The sequence below is a fragment of the Tilletiopsis washingtonensis genome (genome assembly GCF_003144115.1).
Source record: "Tilletiopsis washingtonensis strain MCA 4186 unplaced genomic scaffold FA09scaffold_23, whole genome shotgun sequence".
NCBI lineage: Eukaryota > Fungi > Basidiomycota > Exobasidiomycetes > Entylomatales > Tilletiopsis > Tilletiopsis washingtonensis.
The window spans coordinates 24,458-42,261 of NW_020312020.1; the positions used below are offsets into that span (position 1 = coordinate 24,458).

Genomic DNA, 17,804 nt, shown 5'->3' on the forward strand with positions numbered 1-17,804 from the left:
GTGACTCGGGGCGGCGAGGCGGGCACACTGCTCCCGTGCCGTTCTTCCTGCGACGGAGCGAGAGCTTCGCAGATACGCGCACCGCGCCGAAGCATCTTCTTGTCTCTCACCACCCACTCCTCTTGCCCCACTACACCCGCCGCCATGGCCGTCTCTGGCGACGCTGCGGCCGCTGCGCGCCTCGAGCGCTGGCACGCACGCCTCCAGTCGCTGCCGGCCATCGCGCTGCCGACCGACTACCCGCGCCCGTCGTCGTCGCAGGTCGTGCAGGCCCTCACCTCGGCCACGCTCTCGTCCAAGGCGCGCAACGGCCTCGTGCGCCTCACGCTCCACCATGCGCTCGACGCCGACGGCGAGGCCGCGTCCGACTCGTCGGACGACGACGACGACGACGACGAGGCGGCGGCGGCGCGCGACGCGGCCACGCCGACGCCCTTCCACCTGCTGCTCGCCGCGTTTGCCGTGCTGCTGCACCGCTACACCGGCGACACGGACCTGCTCATCGGCTCGTCGTCGCCGCTCGACGGCACGCCGCTGATCCTGCGCATTCCCATCGAGGCGGCGGACCCCTTCTGGCAGATTGTGCGCCGCGTGCAGGCCGTCGAGGCCGAGGCCGCCGCCGACAATGCGCCCTACGACGCCATCGTGGCGCGCCTCGAGCAGGACCGCGCTGCTGCGGCCGCCGGCATGCCGAGCGCACCCATCTTCCGCGTGCGCTTCTTCGACGAGCTGGCGGGCCGGGAGCGCAACTTCCTGCAGAGCACCAGCCTCACGACGGACCTGACGCTCTTCGTCACGCCGCCGGGCGCAGCGCCCGCCGACGATGCCTCCTCGTCCATGTCGGGCAGCACGGCGACGCTGCGTGGGGGATCGTCGGGCCCGCCGACGCCCTCGGCGCACAGCTTCCGCAGCCCCGTCGTGCCGGCCATCGCGCTGCACGCCTCGTACAACGCGCTGCTCTTCTCCTCCTCGCGCATCAGCCTGCTGCTCGCACACCTCTCGCACGTCATCATTGCAGCGGCAAGCAACCCCTCGATGCTCGTGGGCAGCATTGCTCTGCGCACGCACGCCGAAGACGCCGTGCTGCCCGATCCGCGCAAGGACCTTGACTTCTGCGGCTTCCAGGGCGCCATCACGCACATCTTTGAGCGCAATGCCGCTGCCCACCCGCAGCGCCGCGCCATCATCGAGTCGCTGTCTGGACCGCCGAACGCCCTCGACCTTCCGGCTCCAGCCAGCCTGACCCGTGAGATCAGCTATGACGAGCTCGACCGCGCCAGTAACGTCCTGGCACACCACCTCCTGGCGAACGGTCTGCAGCGGGAAGACGTCGTGACGGTGTACGCGCATCGCAGCGCCGATCTCGTCGTGGCCGTGCTCGGCACGCTCAAGGCAGGCGGTACCTTCAGCGTGATCGACCCAGCGTACCCGCCGAGCCGCCAGAACATCTACTTGCAGGTCGCAAGGCCCCGCGCCCTCGTGGTGCTGAGCAAGGCGGGCACGCTGCACCCGGCTGTGCGCAAATGCATCGAGGAGGAGCTCGAGCTGCGCGTGGAGGTCCCGGCGCTGGAGCTCGTGTCGCAGGGCGACGGGCTCGGCGTGCGCGGCGGAGCCACGTCTGTCGGCGGTGCCGACGTTTTCGAGCAGGTGCAGAAGCTTGCGTCGCAGAGCACCGGCGTCATCCTCGGTCCAGACAGTGTCGGCACCCTGTCTTTCACCTCGGGCTCGACGGGCATTCCGAAGGGTGTGCGCGGCAGACACCACAGCCTGACGCACTTCTTCCCCTGGATGGGCGAGCGCTTCGGCCTCGGGCCGCAGTCGCGCTTCACGATGCTCAGCGGCATTGCGCACGATCCGATCCAGCGCGACATCTTCACTCCGCTCTTCTTCGGCGCCGAGCTGCACGTGCCCACGCCAGACGACATCGGCACGCCTGGTCGTCTGGCCGAGTGGATGGCTGCGACGGGTGCCACAGTTACGCATCTGACGCCTGCGATGGGTCAGCTGCTCTCGGCGCAGGCCGTGGCGGCCATCCCGGAGCTGCGCAACGCGTTCTTTGTTGGCGACGTGCTCACCAAGCGCGACTGCACGCGGCTGCAGGCACTTGCGCGCAACGTGCGCATCATCAACATGTACGGCACCACCGAGACGCAGCGCGCAGTCTCGTACTTTGCCATCCCGCCGGTGGCCGAGCGTCCGACGTTCCTCGCGACGCAGAAGGACATCATGCCCGCCGGCCAGGGCATGATCGACGTGCAGCTTCTCGTCGTGAACCGACACGAGCGCACGGCCACGTGTGCCGTCGGCGAGGTCGGCGAGATCTACGTGCGGTCGGGCGGCCTGGCGGAGGGCTACCTCGGCCCGCCCGAGGTCACTGCAGAGAAGTTCGTGAGCAACTTCCTCGCGCCCGGCGCGCAGTACAACGACACGCTCAGGGGCACGCCGCCGGGCGAGTTCTGGCACGGCGTGCGCGACCGCATGTACCGCACTGGCGACCTCGGCCGCTATCTGCCGGACGGCACAGTCGAGTGCACCGGCCGCGCAGACGACCAAGTCAAGATCCGCGGCTTCCGCATCGAGCTGGGCGAGATTGACACGCACCTGTCGCGCCACGCGCATGTGCGAGAGAACGTGACGCTTGTGCGTCGCGACAAGGACGAGGAGAAGGTGCTCGTGTCGTACTTCGTGCCGGGACCTGGCGCCGCCAGTCTGGAAGAAGTCAGCAGCGCCGACGAAGGCGCAGATGCAGCGCCCAAGGACTCGACATCCGCTGCTGGCCTCGTGCGCGGCATGCGCCGTCACCGTCAGCTCATCAAGGACATCCGCGACCATCTCAAGAAGAAGCTGCCGGCGTACTCGATCCCGACGCTGTTTGTGCCGCTTGCGCGCCTGCCGCTGAACCCCAACGGAAAGATCGACAAGCCTGCGCTGCCGTTCCCGGACACCGCTCTGGCGTCTGCTGCCATGTCGGCGAACCCGCGCAAGAAGGGCTCCGACGCTGCTGCGACCAACGGATCCTCTGCCGACTCCGGCGACGAGCCTTCGGCGTCTGCGGACGCCGACGCTCGCGCGCCCTCGCCCACCGAGGCAGCGATCCAGGCGCTCTTCGCCACGCTCCTGCCCTCTTGCCCTCGACCGGTCCCTCTCAACGAGTCGTTTTTCGACCTCGGCGGGCACTCGATTCTGGCGACGCGTCTCGTGTTTGACATGCGCAAGCAGTTCGTCGTCGGTGTGCCGCTCGGCGCTGTCTTTGACCACCCTACGGCGGAGGGTCTGGCCGCTGAGGTGGACCGGCTGCGGGATGCCGATCTCAACCTGGGCGTCATTCCGGCGGCACCCGCCGCCGGCGATGTGGCGGCCGTGCCGGCCGCCGCTGTGACCCCGGAGGACGACTATGCTGGCGACGTCGAGCCACTGCTGCGCACGCTGCCCGAGTCGTTCGTCGGCAGCGGTGCCCTGGCCAACATTGGCCGCAGCGAGTCCGCCACGCCGCAGCATCGGACTATTCTCCTCACCGGCGCCACGGGCTTCCTCGGCGCATTCGTCCTGCGCGATCTGCTGGCCCAACGCAAGAGCTCTGTGGCTCGCGTGATCGCCCATGTGCGAGCGCGCGATGCCGAGCAGGGCCTCGCCCGGCTTCGCGAGGGAGGCGAAGGCCGCGGCGCGTGGGACGAAGAGTGGGTCAGCAGCGGTCGGCTGCAAGTTGTTGTGGGCGACCTGGCGCAGGAGCGCCTGGGCCTGACGCAGCAGCAGTGGATCCAGCTGGCGCACGACGTCGATGCCATTGTGCACAACGGTGCCCTGGTGCACTGGGTGTACCCTTACACTAAGCTGCGCGCGGCCAATGTGCTCTCCACCGTTGCGACGATTCTGCTGTGCGCCACTGGCAAGCCCAAGACGCTCACGTTCGTCTCGTCGACTTCCGCTCTCGACACGGATCACTTTGTCAACCTGTCCGACTCGATTCTCCGCGGCGGCGGTGGGGCTGCCCCGCTCAGCGCCGCTGGCAAGCCGTTTGCCGGCGTGCCCGAGACGGACGACCTCGCCGGCAGCCGGCGTGGCCTCGGCACGGGCTACGGCCAGAGCAAGTGGGTGTCGGAGCGCCTGGTCATGGCGTGCGCAGCGCGCGGCCTGCGCGCCAGCATCGTGCGGCCGGGCTACGTCGTGGGCGACAGCCGAAGCGCCGTGACGAACACGGACGACTTCATCTGGCGCCTCGTCAAGGGCAGCACGCAGCTCGGCCTCGTGCCTGACATGCACAACACCATCAACATGGTGCCCGTCGACCACGTTGCGCGCGTCACGGCGCTCGCCGCGCTCGCGACAGCGCGGGAAGCGGGCGATGTCCCTGGAACCGCCGCACGCGTCTACCACGTCACGGCCCATCCGCTTATCCGCTTCAACGAGCTCCTCTCGGGCCTGTCTCGGCACGGCTGGGAGACGAAGCGCACCGAATACGTGCAGTGGCGCTCGCAGCTGGAGGAGCACGTGCTCAAGAGCGCGCCACAGGAAGGCACGGCCGAGGCGGTCGAGGCGAACGCGCTGTTCCCGCTCTTGCACTTTGGTGAGTCCTGCCCGGGCCATGGAGGCACCCTCGGCGAGGCTGACGCGCTGCTGTGCAGTGCTCGACGACCTCCCTACCTCGACGAAGTCGCCAGAGCTCGACGACCAGCACACGCAGGCCCTGCTTGATGCGGTCAACGAGGGCGCAGCCGCAGGCACCGTCATGGGCGTGAGCGAGGCCCTCGTGTCCACCTACCTCGCGTGGCTCGTGGCCGTGGGCTTCCTCGACCGGCCCGTGCGTGAGGTCGGCCAGCCGGCCGCCGACGGAGGTGCAGTGGAGGCGCTGCCCGTCCTGGCCGAAGGCGCCGGGCTCAAGGCAATTGGCCGCGGCTCGGCGAACTAGATGCGCAATGGAGTGACGACGACGACGCTAGCAACGATCTCTCATTTCATCAACGATCGCATCGCGATGGGTGCTCAGATACAAGGGGAAGAGGGCAGGGAAACGATGTGCACTGCACGGCTGGGACGGTGGCAGGGACGACGCGGCGTGGATCACGCCCGAGAACTCGCTCGAGCACTCTTCAGTTCTCCACGCTCGGCGGCGGCGGAGGCGGGCCGCCAGGACCACGGTGAGGCGGCCAGCGAGGCGGCGGCGGCGGCGGGCCGCCGGGACCGCGGTGAGGCGGGCCGTGGGGCGGCGGACCCGGCGGCGGGGGTCCGCGAGGAGGACCGTGGTGCGGCGGAGGCGGCGGCGGCGGCGCATCGGGCAGAAGCGCCAGCGACAGCGAGGCGGGCGCGTGGATGGCGATGCTGATGTCGGGATAGACGCGCCCAAAGCCGTCGCCCGGCGTCTTGTGCGCTGCAGCCAGGTCCGCCGGCTCCGTCGGCGCGGGCTGTGGGAGGGAAACGTCAGTTAGCAGCTGCGGCGTTCGGCACATGTTCACGGTACTGACGAAGATGCCGATGGCCGGGCCGCTGATGAGGCCGAACGAGCAGATGTTGAGTGCCTCGGGCTTGTGCTCGGCCGCCGCTGCCGCCGCACGCGTGACGGTGACGAGGAGGTCGACGGGCCCATGGGGCGGAGGGCCCTTGGGTGCGCGGCGTGCGTCGCCGGCGAGCGCAGCGGCGTCGGCAGCAGCGGCGTCGTCGCGCAGCAGGGCGAGCGTCGAGCCGCGCAGCGAGTTGTGCGTCACGAGGCGCGCCCACGGCTCGAAGACGACGACAGAGACGTTGAGCGTGCCCGAGGCCGGCAGCGCATGGCAGTCGAGCGGCGCCGTCGGCGGAGGCGGCGGCGGCGGCGGTCCATGCCAGCCGTGCAGTGCGGCGTCGGGGCCGGTGCTGCGGCCGCCGCGCTGGCCGATGTGCGGCGGCAGCAGGCTGAGCACGCAGACGACGGAGACGACGACGAGCGCCGTGCGCACCACATGGCGGAGCACGGCGCCGAGGCGCTGCATGGCCGGCGAGGAGCCGCACTGACGGGGCGTGTCGGCGGCCGTGGCATCGGCGCCGAGCAGCGGCTGCTTCTCGGTTGCGTCGAGGGAGCGCGACATGTCGGGCGAGGTCGAGGCAGACGAGGTGGTGGGCAGGAGCGGCGATGGGCGTCGAGGTGCCTCTCTTATGCCTCGCGGAGGCACGGGCCAGCAGGGAGGTCCGACAGCATGCTGCGCTGCTGCTTGCCCCGTGCTGAGGCGCTGTAGCACATCCGGCACATCAAACAGCGGTGCAGCCTCCGCGCCGGTCCTCCTCCAGCACAGCTGGGCTGACCCCGCAGCACGGTGTTGCGCAGCTGCGCGCTGTGCGCCTCAGCGCTAGGCACAGGCACATCATCGCCCTCGGCACGGCTGTGCCGCCAGAGTGCCCCTCAATCAGGAGCACTCAGAGTTGAGCGGCTGCAATCAGATGCCGGTGCCGTCGGTGCAGAGCCAGCACCCGAGGCCGTGGCTGCGCTCTGCGCTGCTGCAGTGCTGCCTCTCTGATCGTCGAGGCACGGAGGAGGCGGCGCCTGCTCATGCCGCGGCGGGCTGTGAAGCTGCGCCTCGTCGAGCCGCGGCCGGCCGGCAGCACCGCCTCGCGCCCCGCAGACGAGAGAGCAACGCACAGCAGCTGCGCCTGGGCGAGGAGCTCGCCGCCATCGGCGATGCAGGCGGGCTCTTATCGCAGCGCCAAAGCGCAGCTCCCACAAAGACATCCATGGCTGAGTGGCTGTTGAGCTGCGAGCAGGACCAGGCCAAGGTCCGTGCGCAGCCCAGCATATGAGGAGGTGCGCAACGTGCACGACACCGTCTCTGGCCGACTGCAGCGTTGATCGATTCGTGTACCCTGCCGGTCCTCTGTAGCACCGCCGCCGGCAGCACCAGGCGGCAGGTTCAGCATCGCGGCACACTGCCAAGCCCTCAAGTGCCCATACCAGCTCCGAGCGATCCTCTGCCGATAAATTGCGGCCGTCGCGCGGGCGCGTGAAGGGCGGGGGCTGCACGCGTGCGACGCCCGCCGTGCCGTCATGCTGTACGTCCACAGACGTGAGAGCAGCCACCGTTTGCGCCCCCACCGCCTGCCTGCGTCGCTCTCGAGGGCACTGACATGCCTTTCCCGCCGTTGCAAGCCGGCGCGAGGAGCGCCGCGATGCACGATCCTCTGCTCATGCGCGCATGCCAGCGAATAGCAACAGTCGGGCAGTGGCGGGCAAGCTCGTTGAGGCGACGCACGCGCGAACACTCGCCTCGCCGCCAGCTGCGCCTCCAGGTCCCATCTCCCCGGCTCACGACAGGCTCCGCCAGGCGCACCTCACTGCGACAGACATAGAAGCGATATGCAAGCATGGCTTGTCAGACGAGGCGTCGTGATGGAATACAGGGCGGCGCGGGCCCGCGTCTTGATGGTGTGGGGGACACGAGGGGACCAGAGGAGGCGCTAAGCGAAGGCGTGACGTGCGGGGATGCGATGCGATGCAAGATGATGCGAGATGCGAGGATGCGAGATGCCTGCACGATCGAGAATGAGGGTGTCCGGAGGCTGGAAGGAAACACAAAGGGAACAGGCGAGCGGGCTGGCGCCGCAGCGGCTCACTTGTCGTCGCCGAAGCTGCGGCTGGCGTCGTCGTACACGTCGTCGTCCGACGGCAGGCGGCCGGTGCCCGTCGTCTCGAGACTCTTGTTCTGCTCGGCGCCGAGCGAGTACGGGTGCGTGCCGGTGGGCGTGTTGGTGCCCGTGTAGGCGCCGCGCTCGTCGATCTTCTCGCCGTGCGCGTGCGAGATGTGCGGCAGCATGGCGAGCGCCGGCGGGTCCTCGTAGCGCTCCTCGATCGTGGTGATCTGGATGCCGCCCTCGAGATCCGCGTTGCCGCCGCCGCGCGAGAGTGTCTGGCCGACGCCGATCTCGCGGCCGCCGGCGGCGCTCTTGCCCTGCCGGAAGAAGGACGCCGTGCGCGAGGCGGCCTGCTCGCGCTCCGAGTCGCCCGAGGCCGTGGCGTTGAAGCGGCTGTGGCGTCCGCGGGCCGAGCTGGTGAAGTGCACGTTGCCGCCGCCGTCCTCCTTGTGCATGCCGGCGCCGACGCCGTTGGCGCCGTTGCTGCTCGAGCCCATCGTGTAGCGCTGGCGGTCCTGGTAGACGGCGCGCGCATTGAGCGTCGAGAGCAGCGAGTTGACGTAGAGCTTAGCGAGCGGCAGGTTGAAGAGCAGGTGCGCCGTCGTCGTGCTGGCGCAGAAGAGGATGAGGTCGATGGCGGCGACGGAGGCGGTGAGCAGGCCCGTCTGCAGCGTCAGCCGGATGAGCTTGCTGATCACGTCGTCCGTCTGCGTGAAGCCGGTGCGCGACTTGTTCAGCGTCATGATCAGGCCCGTCGTGATGATGCCGTCGGCGACGGCGGCGCACGCCAGCCAGATGATGACGGCCACCTGGAACTTCTGGAACTTGGCAAACTCGCGCACGATCTCGACGCCGATCGTCGTGCCGATGGCCGCGAGCATGCTGAGCCCGCCGGTGAGCATGATGATGCCCGGCACCCACGGCGAGCGCGTGAGCTTCCAGATGCGCCACGCGAAGAAGCTCTGCGCCATGAGCGCGATGATCGACGTGAGGATCGGGTCGGCGCTGAACGTGTGCGTGGCGCGCGAGGCGAATGCGATGTCGCCGAAGTGCGTGACGAGGTAGGCGTACACGAAGTGGCAGCACAGCGCCGTGTGCAGCGTGTCGGCGAGGATGAGCACGCCGCTGCAGAGGAGAGAGGATCAGCTGCTGCGTGCGCGGGGCGCCGGTGGCACACCCGCGGCACACTCACATGAAGGCGCGCATGGCCCGCTTGTCGTTGGGAAAGTTGATAAAGTAGAGGTACGTCTGCACGACACTGAAGCCGTACAGCCAGACGTTGAAGAAGACGCCGAGCAGGATGAAGCCGAGCGAGTAGTCCATCGCATGGCCCGTGTTGAAGTCGACGACGGCCATGCTGGGCAGCGGCGGGGCGGGAGCGGAGGGGGAACGGCAGAGGGCGGCGGCGGCGGGGCCGGGTGGGAGCGGTGCGCAGCGGAGGTCCGTGTAGAGGCCGAGACGGAGGAGGAGGAGAGACGGGGCCGCGACCGGGAGGGATCCACGAGAAGGAGGAGGCGGAGGAGGGAGACGACGGAGGTGAGGGAAGCGCGACTGACGGGCCGGCCGGAGAGGGGCTTTATACGAGACGCGAGGTGGTGGCCGGAACGACGGAGCGGCAGACGCGACCGAGCAGAGAGGAGGGGCGCTCTGGCCGCACCCCGGCGAGCAGCAGACGGCAGACGCAGCATCAGCAGCAGGCAGCGGAGCGGGCGCTGGTTCAATTGCACGCGACGCGCACCCGCCCCGACTGCCGGCAGCGGGCGTGGGAGGGCCGCTGCGCCAGCCGCCAGCGCAGCGCGAGCCGCTCGAGCAAAGTCGAGCGGGCGAGCGGCGGGCTTGCTCGGTGCTGCAGGCTGCTGCAGCAAGCAGCATCAGACGCAGCAAGCCCGGATGAGCTGCGGCACTCGGCCCAGCCGGTGGGCACCCGAGGGCGGCCGCCGGGCGCGAGGCGGGTGCTGCGCGGCGGCTGCACGCGCGCCAACCTCCGCTCCGAGGGCCCTTGCAGCATGACATGCACCTCGCGCTTGCCGCCGCCGCGGCCGCGCTTCCTTAATTTTGCCCACTCCCGCCGCAGCGGCCACCCGCAGGACCGCGGCCTGCGGACGACGACCGCCCTGCACCCGCCCGCCCTGCCGCCGTCGCCGCACGGCCGCGCATCCTCCGAAGCCTGCAGGGCGCATTGATTCGCCGCGGAGGAAGCCGGCTTTGCTGCGAAGGCCAGCAGCCCCAGGGAAGCAGGCTGCACCGCCAGCACAGATGCAGCGGTGAGGCGCAAGACTGCTCAGTGAGGTGCCGCGGAACAGGCGAGGCAGAGTCTCGGACGTGCCGGCGTCGCCTGCCAGCCGCTGCAGCGCCGGCGCTTGCGGTGCCCGACCGCTCGCGTCGCCGCGCCGCGCCGCGTGGCGAGCGGCTGGGCGCGCCTGCTCATCGCCGCCATTCAGCCTCGCATGCTGCCCGCAGCGGCCGGCGCCCCGGATCCCGCTCGCAGATGCCACCGTGTGGTGCAGCAGGGCGCTGCGATGCAACTCGACGAGCACGCGCGCCGAGACGCGACCTGCGAGCGAGACCGCAGCAGGCAGCACAGCTGGATCGGAGGCCGGGCCGCCGGCGGAGCGTGGGCGTGGCATGAGGCGACGCGGCGCGGGCGCTGCCGCTGCGCCGCGTCGACGCCGACCTCACCTGCGCAGGTCTCGCATGACGGCTCGCATGCCCAGCGACGCAGGCTGCTGCGTTTCTTTCCGGCGCCCGACGGCAGCGCAGCGTGTGCGCTCTCGGCGGCGTCCGCATCGGCAAGGGGCCTGCTCGGCGGCGTGGGAAGCGCTGCACCGGCGCAGCGTGGCTGCCCCCTCCTGTCACGCATCCCTCAGACGTCTGCCCCTGCCGGCAGCGTCGCAGACGCCACTTGCACTGCGCTAGTGCTAGCGTGCCCTCGCATGGCGTGTGGCGATCGCTTGCGGTGCGCGTCCAAGCCGCTGGGCCCCCTCGGCGGAAGAGCTCCCCGCCATTCGCCTTTCGCTGCCGGTGGGCAACGCCTTCCTGCTGGCGCGGCTGCTGCTGATGCGCACCCCTGGAGCCCGCAGCGACTGGGTGCTCCTGCGCCATAGTTCAGTTGCAGCGCTGCGTCCTTTCGCGCGGCGCTCCAACGCGGCAGCAGAGGTCTGAGCTGCGTGTATTCAACGTTGTCGCGCATGCACATGAATCAAGGAAGCGCACGCGCTGCTGGCCGGCGCATCAGGTTCCAGGCTCTCTGAGCGGCTGCTCTCGCGCTGCAGGCACAGCAGCACAGGTTCACGCTCCGCCGCGAGCATGATTCGCCGTGGCAGCGCAGAGCTTGCGGCATCGGGCCTGGTGCCGGGCGCGCGCGCGGCGATCTCACCTCTCCTCCTCCATCCTTCACTGTTCATGCCGACGCCGACGTCGCATCGCATCCGTCAAGCCGTGATCCCGCTGTGCATGCTCGCGCAAGGGTCCTTCCGCTTGGCGCCGGGGTTGAGAGCCACAGTCCATTCGCCACGCTCTCGCTGTACACAGCGTGGCCTGGCACGTCTCTGTCCGAGCGGCGACTCTCGAGGAGAGAACTGCTTGCCAGACCTCGAGCGCAGCTCGACGGCCGCTGGCCATGTCTGCTGCCTTGCGGCCCCCGCGCATGTGAATGTGGGGCTAGAGGGACGAGTGTCGCCGGCGCTGACAGGACCTGGCCTCCGGAAGGACATCTCAGAGGCCACTCTGCTGCTCACCGCATGGATCAGTGCGCGGGAGACTCATGCTGCCGTGACAGCAGCGCCAAGTCCTGCTCGCCATGGGCTCCCCGCTGCATGCGCAGGCTGTCTATCGGCCGTTAGAGAGCCGCCACGCGTGCACGCTGGCTCGGCTGGCAGAGTAGCCGCATGCCGAGCGTGCTCGCTTTGCGGCACTCTTGCCCTGCGCACACCATCTTCCCGTGAGAGCTCGCAGCGTCGGGCGCGCGCTGCCGCTGAGCGCTGCCAGGGGCCGGCCTCGAGCAGGTTGCTACACGCTCCCGGCATGCGGCTGCGGGCTCGCGTGCTGCTCCAGCTGCTGCACGGGCAACGGCTTCCACGCGGTCGACCGTCCACGGATGCGGCCAGCGACCGATGCTGCATCTGCACGCTGGCAGGTGCAGGTGCAGAAGGCTCGACAGCCAGCCGTTCAGCCGGCGCGGCATCGACGCCTCCAGCGCGCAGTTGCAGAACCAAGCTAGCAGACCGCGCCATTGGCCTGAGAGCAAAAGTCGGGCTGCAGCAGGCCCCGTCCGGAAAGACGCCGCAGCCCCAGGGGCAGGCAGCAAGTCTGGCACCAGCGATCCCGTCTGATCTCGGGTGCCGTCGCAGCACAACGCCGAGTGCGGGGCGTGCAGGTTGCCGACAGTGCGGTACTCGGACTGCGCTCTGGCGAGCGACCTGCGAGCTGCAGGGTGCAAAGCCGCTGGAGCCGCTGGAGCCACGTCCTGCCGCGCTGCTGCCCGCTCGTGCGAGCACCCGCTTAGCGTGGACGTCGCTCATGGCTGCAGTGCTGGGAACACGCTGAGAGCAACTTATCATCAGCGACGCCAGCGCCAAGCTAGTGTCTGGCGTCGTATGAGAGGCCTGCCACGGTCGCTGTCGGCTGAGCCCAAGTAGATGGTGTGTGCTGTGCTCGCGACGCCGCGGTCAGTGCCACCAGCATGCAGGCCTGCTCCCTGCTTCCTGCGTCCGGGCAGGCCAGGCGGACCTTGCAGCAGCAGCACACGCCTGTGGCCCCTGCGCTAACTTCTTCCGGACACTCTAGCCGCCGGCGCAGGAGATACTGTGGGTCTGGCTGGCGCCTGGGGCCGAGCGCTGCCCAGCGGCAGCTGCAGCATGCGGAGGCTGGCCTGCGGGTTCAGATGGGCGCCGAGCGCGCCGCGTTCGGCTTGCCACGCTGCGCCTTGTGAAGAAGCAATGACGCTCGGCACAGCACAGACAGCTGCGGCCGTCGTAGGAGACAGCACTGCCGAGCCTTGGCTCGCTGTGCGCAGTACTGAGCTCTCTGGGACCGCACTTGCTGAGCCCGCCTCGCGGAGTGTCTCTACACTGGGCGTGCCCACGTTCGCAGGCCGACGACAGTGACAAGCAGCGACTGAGGTCCCGGTGCAGCATCGTGGCAGGACACATCTGCACATCATCGGTCTGCTGATAGGCATGTGAAGGATGCGAGGTGCATTGAATCGAACGCGGCACAGGGGAGGCTGCCCAAAGCTGCCGCACAGGCTGGCATAGGCGGTATCGAGGTGACGGAATACGATGTAAGGCGCTGAGAGAGCAGTGGAACGAGAGGCGCCGGGATTTCCCTCTTGCGCTCAAGCCCGCCGGAGCTTGCCGCGCGCTTGGTCCTGAGTGAGATGAGTGTCAGACAGCAGTGTCGCGTGGCCAGCTCGACGTGCTCACCTGGAGATAGTCTCCGATCGCAGCAAGGTCATTGCCGCCTGCTTTGCGGAGATACACGGCGAGTGTGGCGCGATCGGCATCGGGCAGTACATCCTCGAGCTTCTCGAGCGTCTGCTCGAATTGCGCCTCCTTGTCAGAGCGGTTGCTGCCGACGCTGCTCATCGTCGCAAAGCTGCCTTTGCGCGGGCTGAGCGTGTGGCTGCCGACTTCGCCGCCCTCGCCGGCGGGCGGAGCCAGCATTGTTGGCGAAAAGCCTCCAGAACCAAGGAGCGGGCTGCGCTCGCGCACCGAGCCGTATGAGAAGGAGCTGCGGGCGACGCCGTTGCCTGTGCCTCCGGGCGACACCTGCGGTGGCGTGCTGCCCGATCCGCTCGAAAGCGCCGGAGAGGCCAGCAGACCGGATGCGAGAGACGGCGAGCGGTTCGGCCCCGGCGCGCGCGGCTGGCCATCGCGATAGTCCGACACTCCGGCAGGCGTGCCCGCGAGCGTCGTGCTGCTGCGCTGTCCCTGCGGCACAGCGTAGATGCCGCCCGTCGCCGAAAGGCCGTAGTAGGTGCCTCGCGCCTCGCCGGCGCCAAGGCCGGACCGTCCGCTGCTGAACGAGTTCAGCGAGGGGCGCGATGACGACTGGGACACGACGTCCGTCGAGTTGCTTCTCGAACTCGGCGCGCGGGGCCCCAGCGGACCGCGCCCGAAGATGGTGCGAGCCGGTGGCGGCGGCGGCGGCGCATTCTCATCGGCCAGCGACATGGCGGGCGCGGGCGTGGGGCTCGAGGACAGGGCAAGTGCGGCGTTGCTGGGAGACCGGGTGATGTCGACTGGCTGCGGCGCGTGCCCGGACGATGGGCTCATGGGGCTGGAAATTGTGCGTGCGAGCGTGGCGCGCATCCCGCGCGGGCCGCTCGCGGTGCTGGCAGTGGGCGAGGAGGCCGTCGTGCTCGTGACGCTGAGCGAGCCAGTGCCGGGCGTTCTCCGGCTGCCTTTGCGGCTGAGGGCGCTGAAAAACGCACCGGTTCGCGCGGTCGGAGGTCCAGCTCCGGGCATGCGGCCATTAGTCGGCGAAGAGCTGGGCGCCGACGACTCCTCAGTGGCCGTGTCCGAGCTGGACTGCGTGCGCGTGCGGTCCATCAGGGTCCAGCTCGAGTCGTTCTGAGGAGCCAGACCGAGGGCTGAAGTCTCGTCGCCGCGCAGCTGGCCGGGAAGCAAGGCCGGGTATGGAATGTTGGGCGGGATCATCGATGGCGGACTCTCTGGGATGCCAGCCTCACGCACAGCCGTCAACTCCTTGGCGCGGCCGCCGTCACCTCGCATGGGAAAGGTCGCATCGCTGCGCACGCTTGCGGCGTACACAGAGGAGTCTGTCGTGTCGCGCGCGTGCAAGCCGGGGATGCCGCGCAGCTTGTTGGCTGCGTTCCGTGATGCTCCCATCGCGCCGCGGGCCGCTTGCGCCTGAGCGGGCCGCTGCACGATCGAGAGCCAGACCTCCAGGCCCGTCGAGATCCCTGCAAGATCGTTGGCGAACTCGGCATACGCCCGCGCACGCTCCCACGGCGCGAGCTTGCGCTTCTCGATGATCGGAGTCGGGTCAAACGTGGTCGGCCATGCAGACGTGCGCCCAAAGACGGGCAGGCGCGCGACGCGTGTCGGCGCAGCGGCGCCCGTTGGCCGCGGAGTCGCCTGGGTGATCGATCTGGATGCCGCATGAGACTTTGTCGGCGCGGGCTTGTCGGCGGAAGGCGAGGCGGGTGCGGCCTGATTGACGTCAAAGGGATGCCGAGGCAACGCAGGCAGCGGCGCCTGCGACGTGCTCGTCGCGCTCGACGGCGTCATGAACTCGACTGCAGAGTCAAATGACTTTGCGCTGGCTGCAGCACTGGCAAAGGACGGCGCAGCTGAGCCCGCGCGAGTCATGTCGAGCGCTTGCGGCACCTTGGCAGTGCCACTGTCTACCGAGGGCAAAGAAGGCGTGACAGCAGCATCAAGGTCTTCGCCATCGCTCGGGCCGTGCGGCGCCATGGCGGTGCTGGCGTCGGTGATCGTGCTGCCGAAGCTGAGATCGTCGAGCGCATCGCCGACGGCAGCCTGCAAGTCTTCCATCGTGATGCGGCTCCGAAGCACGCTGTCAGGTGCGGCAACGCCATCGCTCGCTACTGGCGCAGCTTCGTCGCCAACCGAGGGAGAGACTTGGCCGAATCGACGCGCATTTGTTTGCGCGTTCGGGAAGTACGACGCAGCAGCAGAGGGCGTCGTCTGTACGCTCGTGTTGGCTGCAGCCTCGCCCTCGGGACTGCGCACAGTCTGCGCCAGCTGACGGCTATGCCGCCGGTGGACGTCTGCATCGCTCGAGCCATCAATCGGCGACGTCGATTGTCCAGCAGCCTCCACGTCGGGGGCGACGACAGCATCGGGCGGATTGCTCTGCACGCTGTATTCGCTCATGCTGCGGTCGCTCGGAGAGCTTGGGCGCAAGAGTGGCTCGTGTGCATCTGTCGTCGGGTCAGGGGCGGCGGACAGAGACGTCGAGGCGCTGGGGCCGTGGCGTTTGGGGTCCCGCACAGGGCGATCCAGGCTTCTGCGCGCAGACGGGATGCTACTGGGCGTCTTGCGCTCTTCCGGCGATGCGGAGGCCGGCACAGGCTGGCTCTCCGATGCAAGGCGGCGCAGTTTGCGCTCCTTCGCAAGGGCACGCGCTTCCTTGAGCGTGCGCGGCCGGTTGGGATCTGCGTCGGCGGCTTCGGCAGCGAGCTGCGCCTCGAGCGCGGCCTCTTTGGACGGCGACACGGACATTGGCTCGCTCTGCAGGATCGAGTCGCCGGTCTGGTCGCCGGCGAAGTCGCCGTCAGCAGGCGCGTCGACGGCAGCAGCGCGCCCGAGCGCGAAGCTCGCCTTGACGGGCGAAGCGGGGGCTCGAGGCGCGCTGGACTTGATCGGAGAGGCGGCGGCATCCACGCTCGATCCGAACGTAGCCTTTGTCGGCGAGACGGACAGAGCTCTGGCGCTCGACTTTCGCGGCGAAGGTGGCCGTGCCGCTCTTGCGAGAACAAGCGGCGCCACGGGCGGCACCGCCGCGGCGGATTCGGCCGGCAGCGACGCGATGGAGCTGGAAGCATGAAGTCTGCTGCGCGGCCGGCTGTCGAGCTCGACCTCAGACCAGTCGCCCTCGCCGCCATAGTCGCTCTCGCTGCTCAGATGTGAGGGCGGCCCACTGGTCACCACCCGGCTGTCCACCGACAAGAGCGGGAGCGCACGAGACGCAGAGTCGGAGCGGGGCATTGCTTGCACGCTCTCTGGCGGGACACTTGAGCCGAAGCTGCTGACCCGGCTAGGGACCGCGGGCTGCGAGAGCGCTGCCTCGAAGCGATCAGTCGAGTCGCGCGGCGGCGATGAGGGCGCACGAACTGCACCAGACACCCGCGCAACCGTCCTGAAGCTCTGCGACTCGGGCGTCTCGTGTGCAGCGCTGGGCGGCAGCGCCTTGTATTTGGCAAGCGGTGTCTGACCAGGCTCGACTGGCTCAGAGCTGCTCGCCCGAGAGCCAGTCGAGCCCATACTCAGGTCGGCGATGGCGGCCGAGAGGCGGTCGCGGCCGCGGTCTGCCGCCGCTTCCTCCTCGCGCCCGTCCGGGCCGCTGATGCCGAGGCCCGACGCACTCGCCGACAGCGCCCCGGCGCTCGACGCGATCTCGTCGTACATGCTGTCGTCACTCACGTCGGTGGGCGAGAGACTGTCGACCCGTCGCGGCAGGTGCGGCATGCCCGGCTCGACGGAGTGCGGCGCGCGGCGATCCTGCAGCAAGACGCCGTGGCTCTGGTCTTCGCGCTCCGGTGCAGTGTCGGACACGGATGCAAGCAGAGCGCCGTGCGCGCTGTCGACGGTGCCGCCGCTGCGCGTGCGCATGCGCTCGCGCCCGACGCCGGCCCAGAGGTCGCTGGAGCGGCGCGAGAGACGGCCCTCACCGGCAAAGTGCGCGGGCGACGAGCCGGCGGGCGAGTGGGTGCGCGGCGTGATGGGCGTCAGAGGGTTGCCCGAGTACTGGCCATCATCGAAGATCGACGAGTGCTCGAGGGCGGCGCTGCGCGGCGTGCGCACGGCCGCAGCGGCAGCAGAGAGCGGCGTCTGCGGCAGCGCGGGGCCTGCACTGCTCGCGGCGGGCGACTGCGGATACGCGGCGGCGCGTGAGGCCACAGAGACGCCAGGCGAGGCCGTCGGCGCAGCAGGCGTGCGCGGTGGGAAGGCGTGCAGCGGTGCGTGCTGCGGCGAGTGGTGGTGCGAGAGGGAGCGCGCGTGGGATGGCGGCGCGGCGAGGGGAGCGGCCGCCGATGCCGCCGCACTACTCAAGCCGCTGCCGGCCGAGAGCAGCGCCGCGGCGCTGGCGTGGCGGCTGTGCGCAAAGGCAGAGCGGCCGAGCGACGGATGCTCCTCATTTGGCGGGGGCGTCATTGTGCGGCGGGTGCCGTGACGGCGGTCGGGCCTCGCTCAGAGCAGCCGGTGCGCACGGCTCGCGGCGCGGCGTGCCTCGGCGTTGCGCGGCTGGCGGCTGGCGGGCGCGACAGCGTGCCAAGCACAGAGCGCTCTCGCTTGCGCGTCGCTGATAGCAACGAGACGGCTGCGTGACGAGGATGAGCAGGCCGCTAGCTGGCCAATGGAGGTGTGATGGTGGTGGGTGCAGCACATGCTCCGATGCCGCAGCGGCATCCTGGCCAGAAGGCGGCGTGCGGCTGCCTCGCTCCCGCGCGCTCTGATCCCGCTCGGATGCGCCATCCCCGCGCCGCAGAGCGTGGGAGCACCGCG

At 69.6% G+C, this 17,804-nt stretch overlaps 6 protein-coding genes across 6 annotated transcripts; 2 read left to right on the forward strand and 4 right to left on the reverse strand.

Annotated features, from left to right (window-relative positions):
• Positions 1-115: 115 nt before the first annotated feature.
• Positions 116-5,004, forward strand: FA09DRAFT_332183 (large subunit of L-aminoadipate-semialdehyde dehydrogenase). Its single transcript, XM_025743353.1, has 2 exons — positions 116-4,564; positions 4,623-5,004. Exons 1-2 carry the CDS (start codon positions 145-147, stop codon positions 4,904-4,906), a joined length of 4,704 nt encoding a protein of 1,567 aa, XP_025595531.1. The 5' UTR covers positions 116-144; the 3' UTR covers positions 4,907-5,004.
• Positions 4,831-6,230, reverse strand: FA09DRAFT_144703 (hypothetical protein). The gene is made up of 2 exons (XM_025739140.1): positions 5,167-6,230; positions 4,831-5,114 (listed from the first exon to the last, which is right to left on the reverse strand). Exons 1-2 carry the CDS (start codon positions 6,054-6,056, stop codon positions 4,934-4,936), a joined length of 1,071 nt encoding a protein of 356 aa, XP_025595532.1. The 5' UTR covers positions 6,057-6,230; the 3' UTR covers positions 4,831-4,933.
• Positions 6,231-6,883: 653 nt separating this feature from the next.
• FA09DRAFT_144701 (hypothetical protein) lies at positions 6,884-7,446 on the reverse strand. Its single transcript, XM_025739139.1, has one exon. The coding sequence runs from the start codon at positions 7,323-7,325 to the stop codon at positions 7,005-7,007; it is 321 nt and encodes a 106-aa protein (XP_025595533.1). The 5' UTR covers positions 7,326-7,446; the 3' UTR covers positions 6,884-7,004.
• On the reverse strand, positions 7,310-9,185 carry FA09DRAFT_362914 (hypothetical protein). Its single transcript, XM_025745524.1, has 2 exons — positions 8,783-9,185; positions 7,310-8,715 (listed from the first exon to the last, which is right to left on the reverse strand). The coding sequence occupies exons 1-2, from the start codon at positions 8,944-8,946 to the stop codon at positions 7,569-7,571; spliced, it is 1,311 nt and encodes a 436-aa protein (XP_025595534.1). The 5' UTR covers positions 8,947-9,185; the 3' UTR covers positions 7,310-7,568.
• Positions 9,186-10,794: 1,609 nt separating this feature from the next.
• FA09DRAFT_144988 (hypothetical protein) lies at positions 10,795-12,290 on the forward strand. The gene has a single exon (XM_025739141.1). It carries the CDS (start codon positions 10,897-10,899, stop codon positions 12,133-12,135), a length of 1,239 nt encoding a protein of 412 aa, XP_025595535.1. The 5' UTR covers positions 10,795-10,896; the 3' UTR covers positions 12,136-12,290.
• Positions 12,291-12,746: 456 nt separating this feature from the next.
• Positions 12,747-17,664, reverse strand: FA09DRAFT_332185 (hypothetical protein). The gene is made up of 2 exons (XM_025743354.1): positions 13,014-17,664; positions 12,747-12,958 (listed from the first exon to the last, which is right to left on the reverse strand). Exons 1-2 carry the CDS (start codon positions 17,451-17,453, stop codon positions 12,926-12,928), a joined length of 4,473 nt encoding a protein of 1,490 aa, XP_025595536.1. The 5' UTR covers positions 17,454-17,664; the 3' UTR covers positions 12,747-12,925.
• Positions 17,665-17,804: the final 140 nt, after the last annotated feature.